Source organism: Siniperca chuatsi, linkage group LG18 (assembly GCF_020085105.1).
Source record: "Siniperca chuatsi isolate FFG_IHB_CAS linkage group LG18, ASM2008510v1, whole genome shotgun sequence".
Lineage (NCBI taxonomy): Eukaryota > Metazoa > Chordata > Actinopteri > Centrarchiformes > Sinipercidae > Siniperca > Siniperca chuatsi.
Window position 1 is genome coordinate 27,698,967 of NC_058059.1, and position 22,004 is coordinate 27,720,970.

Sequence of the window (22,004 nt, forward strand, 5' to 3'; positions counted from 1 at the left end):
CCAGCTTCTGCCGACGAAGTGCCAATATTGACACAGTGCTCCCCTGTTCCATTAATTCATTATGATGATGAAATCCCCATTTAATTACAATCAATAATTTAAAGGAATTAAATAATAAAGCTGCTTGAGGTGGAAATCTAATTGTGAGAAAACATCCACCCCAGCGACCGCAGCAAGCAAAAAAGACAATAACAAATTGTGTGAGTTTTTATAAGCAGATGAAAATGTAATGAAAAAATAAAATCCAGCCTTCTTGTTGCATGCACACATGGGAGCGAGTGTACATATGTGCATGGCATTTATAATTCATAGTGATCATTTATTCATGTGGCCAGGCGTCTGGGGAGCGGGGCGGGCCTGTTTGTTTAAGTGAGTGAAGGTCTGACGCTACATGGAGAGAACATGCAACATCATCACATCAAGAGTGACAATCAGGTCTGACACCTCCAGTCGTCATGTCTGCTGTCTTCATGTGACACAGTGAGGTCAGGACCGAGGAAAGAACGCCACGTCCTTTAAACCTGGAGGAAACAACTCGCTGCTCTGTTTCACCGTCGAAGTGGAAAAAAGTAGCAGCAAGCTACCGTAAATTCTCCAACCTCAACCACAGTCATTTCCCAGGATTTAGTTATTGACTGGTGGTCATGCCAAGTCCGTTTTTCTAAAATGCTATTTTTTTGGAGAGAAATTATGATTCCAGTGATTCCAGTACAAGACACAATTCTGAAAATATGTATTATGTTGGTTGTAATATTGGTGATATGACAAATGAAACCTAGTATGTTCATAGTAAAGTCAAAGTAAAGCTGGGCTAAGCTTTGACCTTTCTTTCAACTTACTTTATTGACATAACATTTAAATAAATATATATTGCTGAAGCATATAGAAGGGGAAATAAATACAATTCTAAGAAAGCAAATGATAATGTAATACCTATGTTGTATTTGCTGAATGTCGTTAAAAACCAGTCTTTACGCCGCTCTCTCTCTCTCTCTCTGTCTACCTGTCTCTCTCTCAGAGCCGAGCTCGCACTATGTGATTTCCCTGAAGGCGTTCAATAATGCCGGAGAGGGAGTTCCTCTGTATGAGAGCGCCGTCACTCGATCTCTGACAGGTACGATCACACATAAGTCACTGATAATAACCACAATTATCCAGTGTTTAGTAGTACACTGGTGATGTGTGATATGTAGCAGATTTAATAACAGGTTACACATCACTCCAGAACGTGAGGGTCATCTCAGTGTCAGTATATAAAACTGAAAAAATAAGAGTGTAATGTACTGTGCCTGCTGTGAGTGAGTATGGTGGGGATGTGGCCATAATATTTTTATTAGTAGTGACAGTAGTATAATCAGTAACAGCAGTAGCAGTAGCATTACCAGTAACAGTATACTGTAGCTACTATAGTATATAACTACGAGTAGCTTTAGCAGCATTAGTAGTATGAGTGACAGTAGTATAATCAGTAACAGCAGTAGCAATAGCAGTATCAATGCTGACACTAATGGCATTATTATCAGGCTACTTGTAGTAGCAGTATTAGTTAAAGTAACAGTAGTATTAACAGCAGTAGGCCTACTAGCAGTAGTAGCAACAGCATTAGTAGTAGTAGTAAGTATTATCATTAGCCATATTAGCAGAATTAGCAGTATTAGCAGTAGACACAGTTGTATACAACACATATATGTTGGCTAACTAGTAGCAGTAGCAGTAGCAGTATTGGCTGTATTAACAGCAGTAGCAGTAGCATTACCAGTAACAGTATACTGTAGCTACTATAGTATATAACTACGAGTAGCTTTAGCAGCATTAGTAGTATGAGTGACAGTAGTAGTACTAACAGTAGCTTTAAATATCGGACCCATTTTCACGAGCCACATATCTTCTGAACATTCTGACACTAAAATGGCATTTTTCAGACGGACACATCAGGAGAAAATGAACTTTGTTCGAGACCTGTCTCTGTCTCAGCAACACTCTCGTGAGATCTGGCAACACAGCTATCTCCTCTCTCTGTTGGTCCCGAACCGTCGCTCTGGCTTCACTGCAGTGCTGCCGACGTCGCTTTGCAACCGGATAAACAGATAAAAACTGAAATAAACCTTTCTTTGCTTAATAATACTATTATTGTTATTATTATTTAACTGGGGAGAGGTGACCATGCCCACTTCAAAGACAGGAAGTTTATACCATTTCACACTACTGGCCATGGATGTATAAAGAGAACTGTTTTGAAGGTGGGGCTCTGTGCCGCATGAAGCCAAAAAAAAAAAAAGTTTGACTTCAGGGTATAAAATCACCCGGATCTTCCACGTAGCTTCCGCAGCCTAACAGGAGCAAGCGCACTAGAGGCTTCTGCCGCCGAGCTGGCTAACTTCCGGGTTAGCCCTCTGCTAACTTGAGCGGGGATAGAATGATTTAATCGTGCAGCTCTTTTAGACCTTGCAAATGTTATTGTACCGAATGGATCTAGTTCTGATAGTGAAACGAGTTATTTCACAGACGAGTTGTGACGCTCCAAAAAATGTATTCACCATTTTATAGCCGCTTCTTTCACCAGGGTGTCTGCAGGGTTTTAAAAAGTATTAAAAAGTCTTAAACGCCATTTTCCGAAGTATTCAATTGTGTGGCTTGTTTTCAGTATCAGGGATGTGATTTTTACAGATTAACACAGAATTCCAGATTTTCCAACCTGAAAATGTGACCCACGTGAATCATGCAGATGCAGATCTGTTAAAAAGATATGTTATGGTCGCACTAGCTCAGCTGTCCTCTCCTCTGCGTGTTTGCCCGAGGGACAGTGGACAGCAGAGCAGAGAGGCCGCGGTGGAGACAGTGAACCACGTGAATCGACGGTAACGTTGTACTTGAGTTCACGACAACTCGAGTAAAAAGTAGCTTTGTCCGCAGTTGTTACAACTGCAGCGCGCATGTTAAGCTATTAGCTAATTGGCTACATACAGACAGCTTTCATTTTAGCTTGTTCGTAACAAACAGTTTACCTTAGTTTGTCACAAATCTTAAAATTTCACCCCTTTTTGTAAACTTAGCTGCTAGCTGAGACTGCAGCCCCCCCCAAACCAGCCCCTCTTCTCTCTACCAGCGGCACCTGCGGCGGCAGAGGAAGGACTGATTCGAACTGACTGAGTTCTTCATTCTTTCTAAACTTTACTCAGTAGTTTGATGTCAGGAATATGATTTATTTTACTGACATTTTAGATTTGTTTCCAGTGAGATATTATTGAGTTTATATAGTGATTTTGCTGTTGCTGCTCTAGAAACAATATTTAGTTCTATTTAAAATATAAATCAATTCTAATCCTGTTCTGAATTTGTTCTTTTTAAAAAAAAAAAAAGATAATTCTTTCGTAATGAAAAAGAACCGAGTATTGATAAGAGTACCCCCCCACACACACACACACACATCTGGTTAGTGGCTTCACCCTGACTTTGGGAGGAAATCGCAGTTCAGATCCCTTCACTATAAGCCTTGTTTAACCAATGTAATTTTGTGATTATTATTATTTATGGCACACAGTGCAGACTCCCAGAAATGTGGAGGATAACTTCAGGACGCTTACTTCAGTGAGCAGATTTGTTTCACTTTTTTTCTTGCTAATGTCTGAGTGTCATGTGAAAAGCTACACCTGTGTTTTTTTTTAAATTAAGGAAAAAATGCATAGTTTAACAGTAGCACTGTTAGTTGGGTTTTGAGGAAATGATTCAGTAGTATTACCAGTCACACTATTAATGACAGTGGTAATAGCAGCAGTCGTCGCAGTAACTGTAGTGGCTGTAGTATTAGCAGCCTTAGTAGTATACTAGTAGCATTAGCAGTATTAAGTAACAGCAGTAACAGCAGTAACAGTTACAGCAAATGTAGCAGTAGTAACTGGTTTTCTAAATACAGATATCTTGGTTTTGGGGACATGATGTATACTATACTATATATATATATATATATATATATATATATATATATATATATATATATATATATATATATATATATATATATATATATATATATATATATATATATATATATAAATATATATATATATATATATATATATCTCCCAGCTGTGCTTGAGTGGATATTTGTGAGAACTTTAAAAGTCTGTACTTGAGCCTAGTTTTGATTCAGGAGAAAAGATTTTAAAGTGATAGTCTGACAGTTACGCCTCAATCTGAATCCAAGAGCACTGAGTCCTGAAATATTCATCCCGATGAAAATGTTCGCACATCAGTCACAGTCCGTCTGTGTGTGTTTAACATGTATGAACTGCAGGTGTGTGTATATTTATGCATGGTGTGTGGCTTAGTATGTGCTCCTGTGTGTGAGAGAGAGACTCATTAGCTCTTCCTGCAGACTATGGGCTGTAGAAGTGACATAAATGAAACACATCCAACTCTCAGCCAAGTTTCATCTTATGAATTAAACAGCGGGCCCTCCTCTGTTCACCCAGCAGCCTGCAGCTGGCATAAATCCTTTATTACTCGTATAAAAATGCCACATTTCTGAGGTTTTTCAACCCTCATGATGTGATGATAGTCACAGGAAAATCCAACAGCAGAGACCTCTCAGCTCACCACAGTTGCTTAACCTTCATTACAGGATGTTTTTATGGTGAAACCTTTCAAAACAAGATTATTTTTGTTGTCTTATTTTGTTGTCTTTGATTGAGATTTCTTTAAAAGTGGAAGGAAGGAGCGATGAGGAAGAAGAGCAAAAGAGGGGAGATGAAGGTCAGACATGGAACCTAGAGAGAGAGAAACAGCAGGAGAGAGCGGGAGAGAGAGACATTTGATGGACTTGATGAAAGCTTCTAATAAAAGGGTATTTACAGGGTTTGAAGGGGTAGTGTAAGAATCATTGAAGTGTATGGCAAGTACACCTGTGGTTGTGTAACATTGTCTAGTAAAATGGACTAAAATAGATTTACATCTCTGTATTTAGACATAGGGGGTTCTATAGAGCAGGGGTTCTCAAAAGGGGGTATGTGACCAGACTGAGCCTACTTTAAAAGATTCCCTACAGAAATGCTTAAAGACATAAAAATGATGCCTTGCATGGGGTTTCCTCATTGTTCTCCCTTACTTGATGAAGCAATTTATTCATTTAATTCTGCTTCAGAAATGTAAGCTGATTTCCTGGTTAGCTCAGTGTTTTACAGGCGACACATCTGTACTGAACAATGTGTCAGAACCAGCGACAGCATCAGGCGGTAGGGATCATCGGTTCTTGTCAATATCTTTGTGGTCTGGTAGTCAACACTGTGTGAACCGGTACCAGGACGCGGCCCGGATGTTGGGCTGCTATAGAGAGCACAGACACATCGGGAGTTTTAGAGAGATATATTCAATTCTCAATTCAGTTTTATTTATATAGCGCCATTTGATAACAGAAGTCGTCTCATTGCATTATACATATATATAAACACATCTGCAGTTCTGTAGAGATATACAGTCTAACATAGAGTTGTAGTGTGACAGTCAGGAGTTGATGAGCTGAGACCCCGAGGGCTGAGACAAAACCTAAACCCATTACTGCTCTGACAAGGTCATCAACAGTGACACACACACACACACACACACTTTCTGTCTTGTCATGCCGAGACAAGCTAAATTCTCCGTCACTTTATGGTGGCAGGCTGCAGGAGAGTTTTTTACAAGAGCTTTAAAAATGGCTCGTTAAGGGCTGGATCCTCGTTAATATACTGCCTCGTCCTCGCCTCACCACCCGCACACTGCAGAGACAGAACTGATCCTCAACCAACCGCCACGCCGCCATTTAATAAACGACTGGAGGACCGCAGAAAGAGAGAGAGAAGGAGAGATGGAGGGAGACAGGAGGAGGAATAAGAGAAATATGAAAAGATGAAGGGAGAAAGAAGGGAAGAAGCAAGGCTGAGAGGAAGTGTGAGGGATAAGCAAGGGATGGAAAAGGTAATGCAAAGAGAAATGAAGGAAAGAGAGAAGAGAAGGAGGGATAGAAGGTTAGAGGAAGAAAGGAGGAACGTAAGAGGGAGATATGCAGGACGGGAGACAGAAGAAAGGAGAGACAGGGCAGAAAAATGTGGAAAGGAGGAAGAAAAATGAGCAGACGGAGGAGGGATGTAGAGAGTAAGGAAATGAGGGACAGACGGAGGAGTGCAGAGGAGGAGGTACCTCCTCCGTCCTCATCAGTATTCTGTCCTGACTGGAGCTTTATTGTGATGCTGGACGACTAGTTTAACCACGCCACTGCCTGCTGCAGCTCACTCAGTCTCTGCATGTTGGCCTGCAGCTGTACATCTCTCTTCAACAGCAGCACATTACATGCCACTGTTGATTCTCTCAGTGGTCCCGTTCACACAGACACAACAGGACAAGCCTTCTTCATCTCCCAGGACTGATGCTGCCTTCACATGAACTCACGCTGAAAGTCAAGACCACATTATGTTCAATGCTCAAGTGGTTTAAATTATAGGAAGGAAGTCAAGGAATCAGAGCTTTAAAACTGAAACAAACATCGTAGATCATTTTCCACCAGCAAATCAAATCACACCCCTGGGCGTGTTCAGCACTTTTTCATTGTGTATACTTAAAAAAAAGTATTATTATTTTCATAGTTTTGTCCATCCATTCTAATGTTAATTTTAAAGGGACAGTTCACCCCAAAATCAGAAATACATATTATCCCTCTTACCTGTAGAGCTGTTTATCCATCTAGATTGTTTTGCTGTGAGTTGCCGAGTTTTGGAGATATTGACCTCCTTTGAGCTCCACAAGCTGAGTGCCATATAGTCCCATTATATTCAAAAAAGAAAGGTTTTGGGGGAGGGGGGTGGGGGTGGTTGGGAGGGAGGCATAATGCCAATACCACCTAGAAATTTTAAAATAGTAGTAATGTAACTGTAGTGATAATATTAGTAAATTAATAATAATAAGAATGACAGCTTTAGGAATAATAATGTCAATATTAGTAACAGAGCCTATAGCAAAATCTGTAGTAGCAGTTGTCGAGCAGGAACACGGGGGCAGCAGGTGGCTCACAACCACAGATCCAGTCTCTGCAGCTCCGGAGGCAGAAATACCTGCTGAAAGCGACAGAAGAGAGACAGGAGAGAGGAGAGAAACGAGAAAGCACAGAACTACGGGAGAGAGAAGATGTCGAGTTAGTAACATGCAGTAATGGGATAAAAATGCATGCAGATGGAGAGGGAGAGGAAGAGAGAAGAAAGAGGTGCACCTTGGGAAGTCTCCCGGCAGTCTAGGCCTATAGCAGCATAACTATGGTTCAGGACTCACCCAAGCCAGCCCTAACTATAAGCTTTATCAAAGAGGAAAGTCTTAAACCTACTCTTAAATGTGGAGATGGTGTCTGCCTCCTGAACGCAAACTGGGACCTGATTCCACAGAAGAGGAGCTTGATAACTTAAGGCTCTGGCTCCTATTCTACTTTTGGAGACTCTAGGAACCACAAGTAACCCTGCAGTCTAGTAGCGTAGTGTTTTAGTGGGGTAATAAGGTATTATGAGATCTTTAAGATATGATGGTGCCTGACCATTAAAAGCTTTGTAGGTGAGGAGGATTTTAAATTCTATTCTGGATTTTACAGGGAGCCAGTGCAGTCCTTGAAGTTTGTTTTATGTGGGAGTTAAAGGATAAATCCTGATCAAAGATAACTCTGAGGTTCCTTACGGTGCTGCTGGAGGCCAGGACAATGCCATCTAGAGTAACTATATCTTTAGATAATGTATCTCGGAGGTGTTTGGGGCCAAGTACAATAACTTCAGTTTTGTCAGAGTTCAACATCAGAATGTTGCAGGTCATCCAGGTCTTTATGTCCTTAAGGCATGCTTGAAGTTTAGTTAACTGGATAGTTTCATCTGGCTTGATCGATAGATATAATTGGGTATCATCTGCATAGCAATGAAAGTTTATGGAGTGTTTCCTAATAATATTGTCTATAAGGTGAATAGAATTGGTCCAAGCACAGAACCTTGTGGAACTCCACGACTAACTTTGGCGTGCACGGAGGACTCACTGTTAACATGTACAAACTGAGATCGATCTGATCGATAGGAGTTAAACCAGCTTATGGGGTGAATTTTTTTTATTTAGTTGTGGCATCTTTTATATTTTTTTCACCATGTAATCTTGGTCAGTACCATTTTGGTACAAACAGTAAAACAATCAGTAAAGAACCTCACAGAGATTTTCCAGCATTAAAAATCAGCAGCTGCCCTGCAGGCTCTTTACTTATTAAATGCATCAAACAAGAAATAATGATTCAGTGTAAATTAATGACAGTGACTTTGCAGTAATCCAGAAAGCAGCATTGCTAAGCTGATATGTGTTTATTTTAAACCATCTATATCACTAACTGTGTTTCTGCTTCCAGTAGTTTGACTATCAGTAGATCGGAGGCAACAGAGCTGGAATCAGCAGTGACTTTTATATTTTATTCTTCAGTTCACTGTAGTCATCTCTGCTCATTCCAGCTCTCTGTTAGCTCCTCTCAGCATCTGTTTCTTCTTGTTCTGCTGCCTTCAGGTGCTCCTCCAGCCTTAACTTCCTGGTTCAGAAGTCACATTTATACATCCTGTGTATCAGGTGTTCAGGTGCTGCATGTTAGAAAGCAGAATTGATTTTTAAACTGTACTTTTTGATTTATTTTAGTTCACAGTAGAGCCGTTCAACAACATGCTCAAGTACTTCCTAATTTAATTCGCAAAAATAAAGATGTTGTTGTGTTTTATTTTTCAGTTTAGGTTCCTGAAACATGCTCACATCCACAGGATTTCTGAAAGCCCATGAAGGCAGCATCTGCTCTCTGATTGGCTGGAGACACAGATCCACACAGATGGGTTTCATTTATTCAAATATACAGAAACCAGCAGTGTGTGAATGGGATATGATGGCTGGAAAACAATACAGTGTCAGATGAAAAGACTGTATCTCCAGTTGTGGTGATTTTCTTCTCTCTCTTTTTTTGTAAAACCTTTTAAATAATGGGAACAATCCCCTACATGCCCTTTAAAGCTCATGTGAATTTGATGTATGTGAAACACAACTTCACATGTTTAGAATTCACAATATATTAAAGGCACATGATAAATATTTTAAATCTGAAATGTACAACATGTAATTGTTGATTTAATATGTGAAACACATTTCACATATACATGCGTGGTTTTCAGACATTTGACTTCACATTTGTTTGTTTTTGGTAAGGCCTATTTTCTTGGTTTTATTTTTGTGGCTCTAGCAGTTCTATCAGTTATGATAACACTTTTCTAACCAAAGTATTTGCTGACATCTGTGAATGCAGTGACATCAATAACTCGAACAAACGGGGTAACAAGCACAGGCAGTCAGACAATACTGAGGTGACGTCACAGCCTCTAACAACTGCCATACTGGCGGCACAAAACTCACTATACTCTGTCCTGCTGCAATGTGATGCGTGAACAGCAGTACAGAGTTAAATTCGATCATATTATGGATATCAGCAATTAAAAGCGTCGTGTTGGGAGCCCTGCCCTTCTGTGGATCTTAGACTCCCCTTCATTTAGAGTGTTAGAGTGTAGAGAGTTTTTATCTCTCACTGTCTTCTTACTCTTTGTCTTCTTCTCTTTTCTCTCCTGTTTTTTACTTCCTCATCCATCCACTCCTCCTTTTCTTCTTCCCTCCTCTCAAACAAACATGGCTGCCTGCTGCATGTCACTTTCAAACTTGCATGTCATCTTATGTATTTATCGTGGGTTTTTTTTTACACCTGTGTGTATATGAACACATAACAAACCTATATTAATCTAAATATATATGCTTGTGTCACTCTTGTCTCCATATATAAATCTTCTTTATCACACATTCACTACACTGTATGATTTCATTAATTATCCCCAAACACCCCGGTTACCATTAACGCCCCCCCTCAGACCCCATAGATCCGTCTGAGGATGACCTCTTCCATCTCTTTGATAAATACCCCACTCCCATGCCAGACACCAGCACTCCCATGATCCCCCCGGTGGGGGTCCAAGCCGTGGCTCTGTCCTCGGACTCAGTCCGTGTCTCCTGGGCCGACAACTCCATGACCAAGAACCAGAAGGCATCTGAGGTCCGGTACTACTCTGTCAAGTGGAAGACCAGCTACTCCACTAGTGGAAAGTACAAGGTATACACAGACAGTCAGTCCATGGCATTAATGTGCAGCTACACCACTTCATAGTTTAGTATTATCTCTGCCAGAGGTGTGGACATGACTTGGACAGACTCTACGTGACAAAATCTACAAAGACTTGGAACTTGACTTTGACTGTAATGACTCATGACTTCACTTGGACTTTAGCCTTTTGACTTGGAATGACTTGGTATCCTCACCAAAGCTTAAAAATTTTGCTTTTTATTAGACTTGGGACTTGAGCTGTCTTAACTTGAGACTTGACTTCGGATTTACCTGACTTGACTTGGTACTTGACTTGGGTATTAACTATCTTGACCTTGTATTCATCTTACCTGTCTTGACTTGGGACTTACCTGTCAAATAATGACTTGTTTAGGATTTGAAATACATAGTTTAAGACTTGGACTCGACTTGGGACTTCTCTTTCTTGACATTGGACTTGACTTCGAACTTGCTGATCCTGACTTGGGACTTGACGCAGGGCTTCATTAGGGATTAAACATCATACCAGGCCACCTTGAGTGCTGCCTGCACTCAGTTAAGGCAGGTGCCCCCTCCCTTGCAGCTATGTACAAGCAAGCAAGGTGAAATGGAGCACAGACACTGTAAACAATGATCATGGAGGATCAAGGAGTTTTACGAACCAGAGGAGGAAAACTGCATTCTTTATGTGTGTTTTTTTCTTCTTCAGAAGCTTTTATTGTTAAAAAAATATCTTAAGACGTTATTCTCAGCTGACAGAAACAGCTTAGATTTTTTTGGCAGTGCAGTAGGAAAGATTCTGTAGCGAAACACAACCTGGAATCATTTTGATCATTCTGAACTCTGAACAAACTCTGAAAACTTCAACAGTAATCTAGGCTATGCTTCAAAAACACCGGAAATAGTAAACCTGTACAAGGGCAGAGTGTCTGCTCACCTTAATAAAGACCAGCTTGGGGGAGACAGAGAGGGAGAAGTCTTTTCTTCCTCTTTTCTCTCCATCAGATTCTGAAAATAAGATATTTTCTTGCTGCCACAAGGACAAACAGAAGTCTGGTCTTAAAACGAAAACACAACTGAGTTTATGCAGCCACTGTGGTTTGTTAATATTCACTGATGCTGAAGTCTTAGAAATAATCTTTAAAGTACAGGACACAAGGACAGAATATCTCCACAACAGACAGGAAATATGATGCTCAAAGGACGGACACATTCTCAAAGTTTTATGAAACTCTGAGGCATTATTCATCTCGTCATGTCTAGAATTTGTCTAATTTAAAGGCAAAAATATATATAGATATATATATATATCTATATATATTGTATCTGCTGTGTATATATTATATTGTAACAGCAGTCTTTAGTCTTTTGTCATGACTTCACATTTTACTTCAGTTTTATTCTATAAACATCTAAATTCTATAAATGTTTGTGTGTCCAGTCTGCAGACACCACGGCGCTCAGCCACACTGTCACCGGCCTCAAACCAAACACTATGTACGAGTTTGCTGTCATGGTAACCAAAGGTCGCAAGTCCAGCACCTGGAGTATGACGGCACACGCCACAACATATGAAGCAGGTAGGTCTGTCAGACACTCACTCATGTTTCTAGTTAGCCCTAACCCTACCTAAACCTAATTCTAACCTTAACCTAAAACCCAAGTTTAATCCCACAAACAGCCCTTTGTCCTTAGGGTGCTTGCCATTTCACCTATGTAGTGTTTCCCATATGTTTCACATATAATGTCATACACCACTCCAATCTTCCTTCAGGGGAGTCCTGTTTTTAGGGTGTACCAGAAGATATGAATGGTTTGTGGTAAGTCCTGAATACCACTGGGATTCTTCTGATGATTAAGACAACTGAGCAAACTCTATCTGCTGAGGAAGACCATACGATGCAGTGGAAATATCTGAAAAAAGCTAATTCAGTCAGAGACACACCAAGGAAATTGCTATTTATAGCAGCTGGTTATATAGTTAGATTTGGAGGAAATGGTTCTGCTCTTGATGAAGTTCACAAGAATCTGAGCAGCAACTAGGGTTCTGCGGTAGAACATATAATAGTACAGAATCAGAGATAGCTAGAAACATGGGCATTAAATCTTAGTTAAATCAACAATACCAAAGTTTAGCACATAAAGAAGAGGTTGGGTGGTGGAGAGAGCTGGAGCAGCAGATGGTGTTGGCATGAACATATCAGCAGAATAATAGTAAAAAAATTCATGTCGTATCGGCCACGCTTTACACCTGCATGAATATGATTGGACGTTACTGGTCAGCTGGTGGCCAAACAGCTGATGAATGAACCACTGATGGAGATGCATAAATGAAGCAACTAGCTAATACTGTGCCTGAACTAATGCTATACTCCATTAAGTGGACCTTGAGTTAAGTTTTTTGTTGTCAAATACTGTTCTCAAGTCAAGAATGAACTTTCACGCTCATCATTGTGTAAAGTTTTAGAGTTATTTTTCAATTGTAATAAACTTGTCATCTCCTTTCACTGACATGTTAAACACTCAGGTGAACACAGAAAGTAGTTTTTCTCTGGAGGATTTGTTAAAAGTCATTCTAAGAAAAACAGGCATACACTGAATGAGGGCAGGTTCAGGAAACATGGGTTCACCAAAACAATATGGATGCCGAACTTTTATTTTCTATATCTCCCTGAACAATGACTTTTAATACTTTTAATAAGAGGTTTAACAATGCACACAAATCCTGTTTTGGTTCACTGAGGTGTAATGGAGAAACTCCACTCTCCCCTACAACAACACGACAAAATCAAAATGTCAAGGTATCCCTTTCACAATGTTTACAATCATGTTTGTCGGATTTGTCACCCAATTAAGCGTGAACGGCATTACCCCCACCGGCTCCCCGGGGCCACTAGAATACATTGACATTCAGAGTGAGCATACAGACTGAGCCCACTCAGTCCCTGCAGTGATCCACTGGCTCTGGACACACAAAAACACTGACCACATTTTCACAGCAAAACACAGAAAAAACTGCCTTTACTGGAGCTCATAATACCTCTGCCTTACTGTTAGAAATAATCACCCACTGAGTCTAAAAGACACCAGCTGAGGGACATTATTTTATGTTGCTTTTTACCTCCTAGAGCCTTAGAAATGGTGATATCAGTCCATTAAATACTTTGATCTGGGGAAAATCTCTCAACATCTACTGGACAATTTGACATTACACTGCTGTGTATTTTCCTGCTCCCCAGAGGATTCATTTTAGTGGTTTTAGTGATCCCCTGACCTGTCCTCTAGCACCACCATCAGAACAAAATTTCCACTTATTGTGCAGTTAAAAATGTCGAAATATAATGGGCAGAGGCTGAAACCTAGACACTATCCTTCCCCAACCGTTGTCTGATATGCAAATGGTGCTGCAAGAAATGAGCTAAAACATAAAAATAAATTTTTAAATAAGTAAAAATTTCTTTAATTTAATTAATTTAAATCAAGTTCATTACATTGCTTTAATTTAAATTAGAATGCATTTAAAAAAGCCTTCCTGTGATGCCTGGTAAGTTAGCAAGCTATTTGAGTGACTGAACGCTACAAGGACCACATTTGCAAGATTTTGTGGAACAGTTCTGATTTGATTTGATTGTTTGATTAGTTTTGGTTTGGAGCAAGAGAGTAATCCCCTCCTAACCATAATGAGCTTGTCTTGAGCAATTTGAAGCTTGTTTTGATGAGTTGCGAGGTGTTAGTCAAAATGGGTTTGAACTGAAGCCCCAGCAAGAGTTTATAATGGGCTCCTTTACAGGACAATAAATTGCCCCAAAAAAAGTCATTTATAACTGCCCTCCAGAAAGACACATAATAATAATGTGTTTTTTGATATGACTCACTTGTCAGCAGGACATCATGGGAAAAGTGATCTCATGGGTAAGGTTCGGTTAGTTTAGGCACAAACACTAGTTAAAAAGTAAAGTACTTAGTTAAGGTTAGAAAAACATTTGTTTGCATTGAAATTACTACTTCATTAAGGTCAGGGGAACTTCAACATCATCAACATCATGGTTACAATAATAACCATTTGGTTAAGATTGGGGAATCATCTTGGTCAACCAACATTGACTGTGGGTAGAAAGCGGGAAACAAACACTGGCCTATCACAGCAAAGTCGTACCTTTTGTTGACCCATCCGTCCACCCTGACCTTCCTTCCTCTGACTGTGTGGTTCTATAACATCATTGAGAAAACCCACACTCGCACTCACAGATAAGTATTCTTCTTGTTTATTGTGGGCAAAGAAGTGAATACGTTTGCCCACTCAACATATTTTCTGTTACAGTTTTATCTGTATGTGACATTTTCAATGCAGCAATGTCCGCACAAAGAAAGATGACATGAGAGTGCAAATTTAAATAATTCATTTGCAATAGAAAGAATAAGGGCTCCAGGACACTTCCCTGTGGGACCACACAGGTTTTGGGCTTAGAACCGGAAGGACCCTGTTAACATCTACCTTTCAAAATATACCTGTGAGATAATGTTGAATCCATTTGATGGCCAATGGCTCTTAATTTGAAGAGTTAAGTAAGGGCCTTCATGTAATTCCCAACATGGTTCTGCCCACCTCCAACCTGACAAAGCAGTCAGGATACTTTGACAACCCCGTGTGAGTGTTCAGGGCGTTTAATTGGTGCTAACAATAATTCTGTGAGATTTGAGATCACTGTTTTGAAAGTGGTTGACGTCTCATTTGAATCTAAACTGTGATTTTCAGTGAAGATTACTATTTTAGTGATGCAGATCAGCCTGAGTAGTCAACCACTCAGTAGCACTTATTATAAACTGAAGATTTCAGTTTTGAAAGTTGGAACCACTACTTTCCTCAACAGGTGGACAGTGCACAGTGTATTTTTCTGAGGTCTCCGTTTATCACCGTCATTAATAGGCTCAGCTGGAACTTGTAATTTCCTCCAGCATGTCATGTCAGATTTAACAAGCAGTTTCATTTGCCAATGCTGGGATGCGAGCTTCTAGGCCTATCCTGGTTAGAAATGTAAAACTTTTCTTTAATCACATCTATAACTCAGGAAACACATGCAGCCATCACACACTAAAGCTCCAATTGGCTGCCACTCAGTTTCCATGGTGACAGTTGAGGAGAAAAAAGCCCTGAGTCCTGGTTGTGAGGCCGAGTGCTTGACATTTTCACAACAGGAGCAATACAACAGGGCAGTTCAGGAAAGTGATGGAAATTACATTCTGCACAATTTTCTCAAGTTCAGACAGAGCAGATTATTGGATTACAAGAAAGTCACACCACAGACTAGCTGAACTGTAGTTAGATTATTGTCAGCTCAGGAACTTCAGCTATTGTATGAGAAACAGAATCAGAAATACTTTGTTGATCCCCGAAGGGAAACTCTTTGTTACAGCAGCTCGTCTTTACATCAGTGCACACAGGAGAAAGTACTAGCAGAAAAATATATAATACAGTACACTATAAATACTATAAAAAAACAGGTCAGAAAATAAATTAAGTACCAGGTGGGTATAAGTATAAAATAAAATAAGTGTGAAGTACCAAGTGGGTTTACCGGTTGATGATGATAATACGGTATAAATGCAATGTAATAATATAAGTAATAAGTAGAATTGCAGCAGCAGTAATGGAGGTATGAATAATAAATAGGAAAAACAAACTAAATATTGCACATGAGTATTACACGGATATTGCACAGTTATTCAAGTATTGCAGAGAGCAATACTAACAACTCACAAGCACATCAGCAGGAGTTTAATCATAAATTAGAATAACATGCAGTAGACATTCCTTATTAGTGTCCAGTGACAGACATACACTTGAACTTGACATGCACTTGAATCTGACAGCCTGCCACTGACACCCAGCTAAACTGAAGTTATTAAACATTTAGCAGCATACTTAGTATTAGCCAATGGTTTATTGGTTACTATAGGTTCACTGCGCCTGGCCAAGAAATGGTCCCTGTAAAACCACAACTTTTCTGTTTGTATACAGATTAAACAACTGAGATAAAACAGGTTAGATAGTGAGCTTTAGAGGTGCTGTTGACTTTCAATCAGTCAGGGATGACAGTGTTGGTCTGTCAGCCGGTCAGTCGGTCCACCACTTTGGGCCAGACTGAAATATCTCAACAACTATTGGATGGATTGCCGTGAATCCTACTGACTTTGGTGATCCCCTGACTTTTCCTCTTGTGCCACCATGAGGTTCACTTTTGTGGTTTAGAGAGAAATATCTCAACAACCATTGAATGGATTACCATGAAACTTGACAGAGACATTCATGTCCCCCTCAGGATGAATTTCAATAACTTTTGTGATCCTCTGACTTTTCATCTAACGCCATCATCAGGTCAACATTTTAATGTGTTTATGTCACTTTGGTTTATGAGCAAAATACCTTCAAAATTAATGACATTCCCATCAGCCTCAGCTGTCCTTTGTGTTTATTGCTGATTAGCAAATGTTAGCAAGCTAACACGTGAACTACATGGTGAACATGGTAAAAAAAGTATCCCTGCTAAACCTCAACATGTTCGCATTGTCACTGTGGGTATGTTAGCATGCTGATGTTATCATTTAGCTCAAAGCACAGCTGTGGTTACTGGACAGCTTACTGGACATACTCAACCGCCCTAAAATGCATTGTGTCTCTTCAGACTGTGCAATGGCAATCATGTGATGCAGTCACATTACTGTCTTGCTTGAGTATACTTCATTGTGAACAGTCTGCTGGTAATGGCATACTTAATCATTCATTTAGTAGGCAGTATGCAGTACATACTGATTAGGTATGCAATAGGCAGTACGTTAGTATGTGATTTCGAAAACAACCTTAGTCTTGTTTTAACTTTGGAGATTAGCTGTTTCCCCCTGCTACCAATCTTTATGCAAAGAAGTAATAGTCTCCTTACTACAGCGTCATACGTAAATGGACATGATTTTGATATTGGTCTTCTCATCTAGTCTCTGCAAAAAAGCAAACAACTGCATTTCCCCAAATGTGCACTAGTTGTATTTTAATGAACATTTAAAGGTGCAGGTAACCCTGGTTGCTAATTAAACATCACTTCACCTTTGCTACTTTTCAGATCATCTGAAAATCATCAGAAATCATCTGCTGGTTTACTTACTTAATGAACGTCCGAACACTGTAACCAACTGATATACAGAAACTGAAGCTAATTGCACCATTATCTCATCCTACCAGTGCTGACACTGCTTTTTTTCCCTTCTCTTCTTCCTGTCCGTCCTTAATTGACAGCTCCTAGCTCCGCCCCCAAAGATTTGACAGTGATCAGTCGCGAGGGACGACCCCGCGCCATTTTAATTAGCTGGCAACCGCCGATGGAGGCAAACGGTCGGATCACAGGTGGGGGTTCGCACAAACACACCAATCAGCACAGGTGTATTACTCTACTCATCTAAGGTATACTCACTGTACACACACAATATTCACACATCAGAGGTAATAGGTATTTTGATTTTCAATTAACCTGTTGATTATTATTAATGACATTAATCATTTAGTCTGAAAATGTCTGAAAGTAGACCAAAAAAGATTTTCTTACAATATCAACACACGAGAATTCAGTTGTTGCTCTGTGTATCCAAACACACACACAGACTCACACACTTTCTTCCATTGTTCTCTCTCTCTTGCTCTGGGCGATCGACCCGGCTGTAAACCCGTCTGTTTTAACGAGCGTTGCTGCTCCTGCAGCGTCCTGGAGGACCAATGAGATGCTCCCTGCTGGGATAACAGCACAACACACACACACACTCACAGATACACAGATACAGATACACTCACGGATATTTTTAAATATTATACTTCTATATTTTTTTGCCTAATTCTCTAAAAATGTTTTCTTAAATATTATATCTCACACCTTACATCTAAAAGTCTGTTTGTTCTTCCTTACATGAAACTTTCTGTACACGAATATGTTCAAATATCAGTCTTCATGCTTTCTCGGGTCTTGTTCTACAGTGGAAATATGAGGTGTCTTTGGTCCTAAATTCAACATGTTAAATCAATATGTATATTCGTTGTTTAAAATAAATGAACTCAAATATCCTACCAAAACGTTGTAGGCCAATGCACAGTGTCAGATTCAAATGTGTGTGTGTGTGTGTGTGTGTGTGTGTGTGTGTGTGTGTGTGTGTGTGTGTGTGTGTGTAAAAGAGAGATAACAGATGATAAGATAAGGTGGTTAAAACACCGTGTTTGAGCTCAACTAAAGCTAGGACTCCCTCCGTCCCCATGTTGCCAACTTTTTTAATTATACCACACCCCCAATGGTTGTGGCCAGTTTGCCAGTCAGTGGCCAAGCTGTCCATCAGAATCAGTGAATCAGAACTATAACCAAAAAATATGGGAAGTATTGAAATAATAATTATTATTTAAATATAAACAAACTGCTATAAATAAACTGCTATTTTTGCTCCTACAATATGGATATCTTGAGCTGTATTAATGTTTTTCCCTGACATGTTTAATATTTTTATTACAAACTGCATAAGAATATGTTGACTTATAAATTTAGTATCTGTCTGTCTGAAGATATGTACTGCACTCTGGATATAAATATTACCTGTTTTTAAAACTCATATTAATAACATCTTGTCTGACAGGGTACATCCTGTACTACACGCTGGATAAGAACATGCCGATAGATGATTGGGTGATGGAGGCGATCAGCGGTGATCGACTGACCCATCAGGTCGTGGATTTGAACCTTGACACGGTTTATTACTTCAGGATTCAGGCCAAGAATGCCAAAGGAGTCGGCCCGCTGTCTGAGCCTGTCCACTTCAGAACCGCCAAAGGTCTGTCAGAGTGTGTGTGTGTGTGTGAGACTGAAGATCAAGACCTCTGTAAATGTGTTCTTTGGTTTATTTATTATTTATTATTATTATTTATCTCGTAGAAGCTGCAGAGTCTGGATCTGTGGTTGTGGGCCACCTGCTGCCCCCGTGTTCCTGCTCCACAACTGCTACTACAGTTGTTGTTATTGGCTCTGTTGCTGATGCTGGCATTGTTTTTCCTATGGCTGTCATTCCTATTATTGTCGATTTATTAATATTGACACTACAATTACATTTCTGCTATTTTAAAAATTCTAGGTGGTATTTGCATTGTGCCTTTGTGAGGAGACAAAGAAGCCATTTTTGTGAAAAAAGAAAACCCCTCGTTAAACAGAAATGGTGGTCTGAGATTCAACTTGCCAACGATCTACCACAGTGTATTATCACCATGGTAAAGCCAATCATATGCTAGGCTATGCTCAGGTACTTAACAGTGATGAGGGAGGCGCAGCCAGAAAACAATAGGCCTGATTACTGTTGGGCCATCATGGAAACAAAAGAAGGTCAGTTTCAGGTGAAACTAGGCAGGGTAAACAGCAGAAACTCAGGAAGACTCCTTCCTGAGGGCAGGGCTTACGCAACACAGAGTAGCTTACATTTCTGAGTTCTCAGACCATTTCCACAATTGAGAATGACTTCCGGATGGCAGCCGAAACGTCTTGATTCTGAAAACAGTGTCCAGATGACTACGATTGAAACCTTTTCTACGATGGAACAGTCCTGGACGAATGAGGGACTACACTGTCTTACTCTGTAAATAATATTATAAAGAGTACGGTCTAGACCTGCTCTATAGGAAAAGTGCAATGAGATAACTTCTGTTATGAATTGGCGCTATATAAATAAAACTGAATTGAACTGAAATGAATAGAAATTTGCTGACACGCTCTGTTGCTCTTTCAGTGGAACATCCGGACAAGATGGCCAATGATCAAGGTAGTCTTTTTTTCTATGATCTGTCATGTCTCATCCTCCAGTCATCACTACTTTTATTTTTCAGTCATCACTAAATCATCTTTAATCTTTAAGTCACCTTCAAAGTGTTTTTCTCATCAGATAGTGTCATAAGGGGTGCTGTATGGAGGTAACTGGACCCAAAAGCAGATGACAAGGAAGCAGTCTCAGGGAAAAGTAGCCGGATGACTACCGTGTTTATTGTGGGGTGGTATGCAGGCAAGTACGGGCAGAACAGTAAGCAGACAGGTAATGAGCAGACAAAAGGCAGATGAGTACTGGCTAGCATAGGTGAAAGCAGGGGAGTGAGTCAAAGGTGGGAACACAGTTCACAGGGGAGCAGGCCAAATCCAAAAATCCAAAATTCAAGAATGCAAAATCCAAAATTCAAAAATCCAGAATCCAAGAATCCAAAATACAAACAAGGTCCACAGGAAAACAAAAAAATGGCCGAGAGTCTTTGGAGGCTGTTGGCGAGGACTGGCCCTTTCTGGAGGCCTGCCCATCCGCTCAGGGACCAGTGGCGGTACAGCGGGGCCGGGGACTGGCAACGAGACGTCAGAGCGGGGAACCGGCGACGGCAGGACATCAAGGCAGGGCGCCGAGGCGGCTGGACCTGGAGCCGGCGGGACGTCAAGGCAGGGCGCCGAGGCGGCTGGACCTGGAGCCGGCGGGACGTTAAGGCAGGGTGGCGATGCGGCAGGGCCGGGAGCTGGCAACAAGGCGGCTGGACCTGGAACCGGCGACGGCGGGACATCAAGGCAGGGTGGTGAGGCAGCTGGATCTGGAGCTGGCGGCTGGGCCTCGGGACAGGGAGCCGGCGGCTGGATGGCTGGACATGGAGCCGGCAGGACATCAAGGCAGGGAGGCGAGGCAGCAGGACCGGGAGCTGGCGACGAGGCGGCTAGACCTGGAACAGGGAGCCGGCGGCTGGGCCTCGGCACAGGGAGCCGGCGGCTGGACGGCTGGAGATGGCTCCGGACCAAGGAGCTGCTGCGACCCAGCAGGGACTGGAGCAAGGGGCTGCTGCGACCCAGCAGGGACTGGAGCAAGGGGCTGCTGCGACCCAGCAGGGACTGGAGCAAGGGGCTGCTGCGACCCAGCAAGGATTGGAACTGGCGTGGCAGCAGGACATGGGACCGGCAACTGGACAACAGGACTTGGTGTCGTTGTCGGGGAATCGTGACATGGTGCCGGGACAGCAGGACATGCCGCTGGCGACTGGACCTCCGGACATAGCGCCGTCTTCAGAACCTCAGGCCTGGGAGTAAGGAGCTGCTGCGATCCAGCCGGGAAAGCAGTCGGCTGCGATCCAGCAGAGATTTCAGGGGACTGCTGCAATCCAGCCGGGAAATGAGTCGGCTGTGATCCAGCAGAGAGTTCAGGGGACTGCTGCGATCCAGCCGGGAAAGAAGTCAACTGCGATCCAGCAGGGGGTCCAGGGGGCTGCTGAGGTCCGGCGGAGAGTCCAGGGAGCTGCTGTCCAGCGGCGGCGAGGACAGGGAGTGACGGCTGCTGCCATCCAGCAGAGACAGGGAGTGACGGCTGCTGCCATCCAGCAGAGACAGGGAGTGACGGCTGCTGCCATCCAGCAGAGACAGGGAGTGACGGCTGCTGCCATCCAGTAAAGAGTCCAGGGCCTGGGGGCTGCAGCGATCCAGCAAAGAGTCCACCGCTCCTGAGTCAATCAGGGCTAGTAGCAGAAGTGATCCGTGTGGGTAGTGGAGAGTGACCGGGATCTGTAGGCGAGGTGGTGCCGGCTGTTGAGAGCTGGGTGGTGAGTCGGGAGACCTGCTGGGTTAGCTGTGCGATTTGGGAAACCATGGCCTGTTTGCTGTCTGTCAGAGTCTGGAGTAATTGTTCATGCTGGCCTAGCAGAATCTCTCGGTTAGCTAGCGTTAAGTGATAGGGTGCTACCTCCGGGTTTTTACCTGCTGGGTCCATGTTTGGTTGGATTATTCTGTCATAAGGGGTGCTGTATGGAGGTAAGCGG

At 41.7% G+C, this 22,004-nt stretch overlaps 1 protein-coding gene across 4 annotated transcripts in view; it reads left to right on the forward strand.

Annotated features, from left to right (window-relative positions):
* Window positions 1–22,004, forward strand: part of dcc (DCC netrin 1 receptor) — a 298,212-nt gene that overhangs the window by 210,895 nt on the left and 65,313 nt on the right. For 3 of the 4 annotated variants that reach the window (XM_044173877.1, XM_044173878.1, XM_044173879.1), the window contains 6 exons: window positions 1,019–1,114; window positions 9,933–10,171; window positions 11,604–11,742; window positions 17,451–17,558; window positions 18,824–19,018; window positions 19,961–19,993. In XM_044173877.1, coding sequence (XP_044029812.1) covers window positions 1,019–1,114; window positions 9,933–10,171; window positions 11,604–11,742; window positions 17,451–17,558; window positions 18,824–19,018; window positions 19,961–19,993 — 810 coding nt within the window. The remainder of the gene's footprint in view (window positions 1–1,018; window positions 1,115–9,932; window positions 10,172–11,603; window positions 11,743–17,450; window positions 17,559–18,823; window positions 19,019–19,960; window positions 19,994–22,004) is intronic. The other variant, XM_044173880.1, reaches the window with a different exon arrangement.